Below are 6000 nucleotides of genomic sequence, written 5' to 3'. Positions count from 1 at the left end.
TTTTCTCTTGCTCGAACACCGTATAGCTTGGATTTGGATTTAGCTTAAACAAATTGCAAGGAACTGCCTCTTCATGTTAATGTAAAGTTTATGTTCCTGAGAATAAAAGGATCACTTGTGGATTACTGGAAGTGTTACAATTTGAAAAGAGCTATGCTGGGGAGGATTTGACTTTTACCTTGAAGTGGGGAGTTTTCAGATCTCACGTCATTCAGATCTTTTGATAGTCCTTTCAAAGCTTGGGCAGGGGGATTTGGTTTACAGTGGCCTTCTAGCATTGTCACCAGTGTGAATGAAAAGCTGGTGCAAGATATTGCTCAGGTGAATGATCACTGCACAATGTGGCACTTTGTAAGAGCGACGGTTTTCATTTTGCATTTTTTTTTTCTATAAATAAATGAAAGTGAAGATAATACAAAGCAAAATCTGTTTGGACGGTAGTGGGAATGACAGTAAAGTAAGTTTGACATTTAACACATCACAACTGTTATCACCAAGCTGCTTTTTCCCTTCCCTCTCTCTCTTCTCCCTGCCCCCCCCCCCCCCCCCCCCCCCCCCCCCCAATCCTTGAATTAGCTGTAGTCTAATAGCAAACAAATTTGATCAGGGGCAGTGAGGATATAGCGGGAACAAGAAAAGCACGATTTCCTCCTGACTTAGTTGATGCAGAGTGTCTTGTGCTAAAGTGCTTGCTCAGTTTTATGCATTATTTTTCGGTGGAGCTGCAGGATGGGATGGGGAGTAACATTGCTGTTAGAGCTTCGTGGAGTGTAGGTTTAAGCAGTCGGGGATTGTGTTTGTGGCTCTTAATCTCTGTGCTGTTTTTCTCTCCCTCCCCCCCGCCTTGGAGTAGAGTAGGTGGGCTGGTGTCAGGGGGTGTTTGTGCAGTATCGGAAAGTGATCCCGTGTATGCAAGTCATCTTTGTCCCCTGGCTTGGGAAGCCATCCCACAACTTTGATCTGCAGTGTGTGCAGGTGGAGAGAAGGATGAGGAAAAGTCGTGCTCCCGTTAGCCTCCTGAAAGTACTTTGTGTCCTTGGAGTGCTAAACTTGGGGTCTTTTCAAAGGATAATAGATGCCGTACAGGTGAGTCAGCCTTTTGTGCTGAGGGCCAGGTGCTTGACTTATTTTCAAGCTGGCATGCTAGGACACACTCTGGCATTCATCGTGTTTGTAAATACTCCTCAAAGTTGAGGAAGGCTTTTGTCTTGTAACCCGTTGTCCTTAATGCTCTGGGAGTGACTGGCTTGACGCATTTTCCCCAGGTGGCATCAGCAGCCTATGAAATACAGAGGAAGCATTTCTGCTGTGTGACCTTTACAGCAGGGCGATCTTCAGGAAGGACGACCAAGAGTGAGTGTCTTTGGGTAAAGTACCAATAATACAAATATGTACACTTTCGACTCCAGAACAGGGAATGAAAGGTTCCATGTCTTGGACCAGTCCTTTGGGCAGTGCAGTTCTTGTCCTCGTTTTTCTGCTATACGTGAATTTGATAGTTGACAAGTCATTCCTGCAGAACAGGAAAAAGATAACTTTTTTTTAGTGGTGGAAAGATACTTGCTAGTATTGCCCAGTGGAACAGAGCAGAGTTGTAGTCTGTTGTGCTGAGTTTATGTCAAGTTTAGGCTCTCACTTTTCTGAAAGAGTTTAAGTTTCCCTTTAATAATCTGTTACTCTTTTATAGCCTTTGTTTTTGAACAAAGACTCGAGAGTATTTGTCTGTAGCAAAGAACAAGTGAAAAGTAGTTCCTGATGAGTTGTCCACAATATTTGGTGTAAGTATGGCCTTGCTGCTAGGGCTGCTTGCAGAGGGGAATGTTGGGCAGTCCTACAGCCACATTGTGTTGCTAGGGAAGGCAAAAACTCCAGTTACGGGAATTATCCAGTGCATGTAATAAGCATTTTCTCAGGTGTCTGGATCTGTCTTTTGATTTTCTTTTCTCCTTTCTGTGTAGTGTTTTTTTGTTTGTTTGCTTTCAACAGGCCACTGCCTTGAGGGGCCTGATCTTGCAAACAGTAATGAACAATGTTTTTGTTTATTGGTGATACCTGTGAGACTGTTCAAATAAGTATATGGAGCTGAATCCAAGACCTCCTTGAAGCCCACCAAATACTGAGGTTTTGTTTCCCCTCCTTCCTTGAGACCTCTGTTCCCAGAGGGCTGTGAAGCCAGCTCAGCTCTCCAGTAGTAGCTGCCTGAAGGATTAGGCCAGATTTTTTTCAGAGTAAAAAAGACCTGAACGTATTCACATTTTGACACGTTATATCTGAGAATGGCTAAGCAGCAGTTTACAGCTTATACACCCATTTTTAACTTACCTATGATGAAATACTGAGTTTTAACGTGCTTCTTAAATGGGTATCTTGGGGATGGAAAAAGTGACTTAATTGTATATTGTCAAAACCAAACTTCTGTTGGCATGGCCATTTAATGGACCATTTAGCTTCACTTGAATCTGGTTTTGCTAAAAGCTGCTGAGCAGAAATCACATAGGTTTGTCTTTCACTGTCAACTGTTTGCTGTGTAGGTGGGGGTACGGTGCAGGTGCTGGTGACAGTTTGAGCTGTTTGACTCGGTGCCCAGAGTGGGAATTGCTGCCTAGCTAGCAGAACCAAAACATACTATTATCTTATTAGTGCATTCACATCTTCATGCAATTAAACCACTTTATACTTAAGCTACTTCTACTATGCACGTTCCCACAGTTTTATCACTTTATCATTTAAAGCCTATGAGAATTTGACTGAGATTTAATTCCACGTATACAGTCTGGGTAGCAGTTGCGTGTGATTGTATCTGTGTGGTTGAGGGCAGCTGCCCTGAGAAGTAAGAGTGCGCGAATCAGTATTGTCAAGGTTTTCAGCAACCAGATAAGAGGGAATGGCCAGCAGGAAATACCCCTTTGTGGGGGAGAGTCTTTCTTCCATGGGAGCACTTTAAGATAAAAGGTGAAAATTGATCATCGTGGTATTCAGTTCCATTAAGTTTACATAAGGGCTTATAATCAAGGAAGTTCCCTTGGGGTGTTTAATAATGCTGGTTTCTGCAGTTCTTAAAGAAAACCCAGTATTTCACAGGTGCCTCAGTTCCATCACTTGAAAGTTTTGCAGCCAAGTACTTGGCAGTTCTGGAAACTATAACATAAATTGCTATTAGAGGTGATATTTTGGGGTGGAGTATTTTTTTTGAGTAAGCATATACATCTTTAAACCATCTGAGACATGTATTCTGTTTTTTAATACAGAATGGTTTTAAAGACTCAGCATGTGGTGGTGGTGATAACAGCACAAAGCATAAGGTGACATGTAAAGGCCTCCTAAAAGGAGGGAAAAGAGCGGAGAATCTTATGTACATGCCTAGGATCACTGAATTAATTTATACATTTATTGGTTTCTAATGACCCTGTCAACCCCTGTTGGCAAGCTAAATAGGGTAGGGTGACGGTTCCAGTTTTGGGCTGACATCCCCGCTGCCCCAGTTAACTAGATTGCTGTTTAGGAAGGCGGTAATTGTAGGGCAGCAGGTAATGGTTTTGCTTCGCCAGTACAGACAGAGGTGTGTTTCCTTCTATGTTGGGTTCAGTCATCTTGGGAATGTGGCCTGATCTTTGTGATTTTCATGACCAACTGTAGCATGTTTTTTACTGGGGAATTTTGTTAGACTGGTTAACTTTGTACATTCAATTGAGGTCGTGCTGCAGTGGGTGTCACCAAACTTGTTTTACAGGGTTTTCCAAGGAAAACACCCAGTATGGTGTTTTCTGCCCTGGGTAGGCTGATAGGCTGTAAATGCAAAAGGCTGTAGTTGCTTTTCAAATACTTCTGTTGCGCAATGGCACCATCAGTCATGAACCGCAGCCTGTGCCTGTAACTGGATTCTTTTCAGGGTTTCATTGTTTAGTGCGTGATAGCTGCAGTAGCCACGGTGCAATCTTCAGTATCTACAAACCACCCATCTCTTCCTTATCTTCGAATCCTTTTTTTTTTTTTTTTTTGACTAGTAAACTTGGTTTGTGTCCTTTGTGGAAATAGGTCAGATGATCACTTTTCTGTAGCATCGTAACATTTCTTGGAGAAAATGCTGGTCAGTGGTAGAACACCTTATACTTCTATCCAAAACGTCGCATGAGGTTTTAGGGAGTGGAAGCAGCTTGGATTGCCCTTTAGGTAAAAGTTGCAAAGTTAAGGAAGTGGCTTAAGTTGATGGGGATCTGAGAGCTTTAGAGAACTTACTGAAATTGTATTATAAATATCAGGAGTGTGGATTTAAAGTAGACTGCTAATCATAGGTATTGGTGATGAGTTGAAGGACTTTATCTTGCAAGGACAGACTGTGGCAAAAGGTCTTTCTTGCACTCGTGAGTAACAGCAGTTAAATCAAATCAGAGACGGACCTTCATTTTTTTTAGATGCTAGTTTTATCTATGAAGGGGGCAGCGAACCTTTACATGGGAAAAAGTTGTCTGTAAACATGTTACAGCACAGCCGTGGTCCTCAGCACACAAGTAACCACCTACCCAAATGTGTGCCACAGCGCTGAGCTCGTGCTTTCAAATGTGAAAAATTCAGATATCACAAAACTGTTCTGAACCCTAGTGCCTAAGGCCTGGTGGAAGGAGCCTTGTTTGCCCAAGTTATCCCTGTTGGACATCAAGGACAGTTTGTGCATTAAGCTTGCAGGATTGAGCCCAATAATTCATAGTAATACATAATTCCATAAAATGGTGAGAGTAGATAATTCACAGTCTGGGATCTCCTGAGAGATTCATTTTTGAGTAGAGAGAATTTTATCTTTTGTGCATATGCAGTTTGCTTTGGCCAAGAAGGTTAAAGGTGGTCACTGTTAAGTGGGCACCTCCAGAATGTCAGCAATTGGAGGGGTCATTACTTTCTGAAAAAATGATCCTTTGCTTTTTTGGGTTTCTTTACTGGGTCCCCCAATCTGTTGGTCATCATGGAATTTGCTAGTGGCTGTTGCTTTCTTAGAGGGTCTGCAGAATCAAAAATTCACGAGTAAAATAGATGTTGTGTGTTTTTTTTTTTTTTAGTGGGTAGTGGTGGATGAAGAAATCTTTTTCATTATTGTGTATAAGCTTATTACTTGAATGAGGCTAGGAATATATAAAAAGCATAAAATTCTGCATTCAAAGGCTTTCAATCCCTAGAGTTATGCACTTAAGGGTATACTCTCCTGATTTGTTTTAATTTGACTGCTTTAGTGGCACTAGATAATATCAAGCGTTATTGTGTGTGATTTATCTGGATAAGGAAAATGCTATTCACTGTTTCTCAGACCAGGAACAATATTCTTTACACATGGCTTTAATACAGCTGTTGTGAGCCTAAATAAATGCCGCTCTTGAATATGCGCGCAGATCCCATATAATTATGGAGCAGTGTGGTGTTTGAGAGAACCTGCAGCATTGTTGAATGCTTCTCAGCTGATGTTTGGATAAAACAGATAAGCTCAAATATTGTCTGGAACTGATCATCTGAATCTTGGGCCACATTTCCATTCCCTTACTTGTTTTCAATGGCTCTTTACTTAATCAGTGGGACTAGTGGGCTATGGTGCCACTCAGCATAAGGCTGTAGCCATGGATAATGGTGGGTTTTGGTTGCCTGCATGATATTTACAGCTGAAGTAGCGAATGGAAATTTTCAGAACCTGTTTTTTTTCAGTTAACATTATGCAGAGATAGGAATGAACAAAAATATTCTGCAAAACAAGTAAGTTAGACCTACCACCTACAGAGGGTGGCAGGTGGGGTTTATGCTAAAACAGGCATTCAAAAACACTTCTTCCAAGCTATTTCCACACACAAATAATGAGCCACACACAAATGCCCAACAAATCTGTGCTCTAAGTTTGGTGTTTATGCATGGGAGGAACTCCACATAATGAAGAACAGATTTGTGGATATTCATCTGACTTCAAATTGTTTGATGACAATTTGATCGTGATCAGCTTACCAATGTGGGGAGACAGCTGTGTGT

General features: G+C 41.6%; 1 protein-coding gene across 1 annotated transcript in view; it reads left to right on the top strand.

Annotated features, from left to right (window-relative positions):
• Positions 1-1288: 1288 nt before the first annotated feature.
• The window catches only part of MNAT1 (MNAT CDK-activating kinase assembly factor 1), a gene marked incomplete at its 5' end in the record, with an annotated part of 110939 nt that continues 106227 nt past the window's right edge, over positions 1289-6000 (top strand). Inside the window, one exon of the mRNA XM_009332753.1 lies at positions 1289-1353. Coding sequence (XP_009331028.1) covers positions 1289-1353 — 65 coding nt within the window. The remainder of the gene's footprint in view (positions 1354-6000) is intronic.

This window comes from Pygoscelis adeliae, unplaced genomic scaffold (genome assembly GCF_000699105.1).
Source record: "Pygoscelis adeliae isolate BGI_AS28 unplaced genomic scaffold, ASM69910v1 Scaffold179, whole genome shotgun sequence".
NCBI classification, from domain to species: Eukaryota; Metazoa; Chordata; class Aves; order Sphenisciformes; family Spheniscidae; genus Pygoscelis; species Pygoscelis adeliae.
This window is presented reverse-complemented; position numbering and strand designations above follow the sequence as displayed.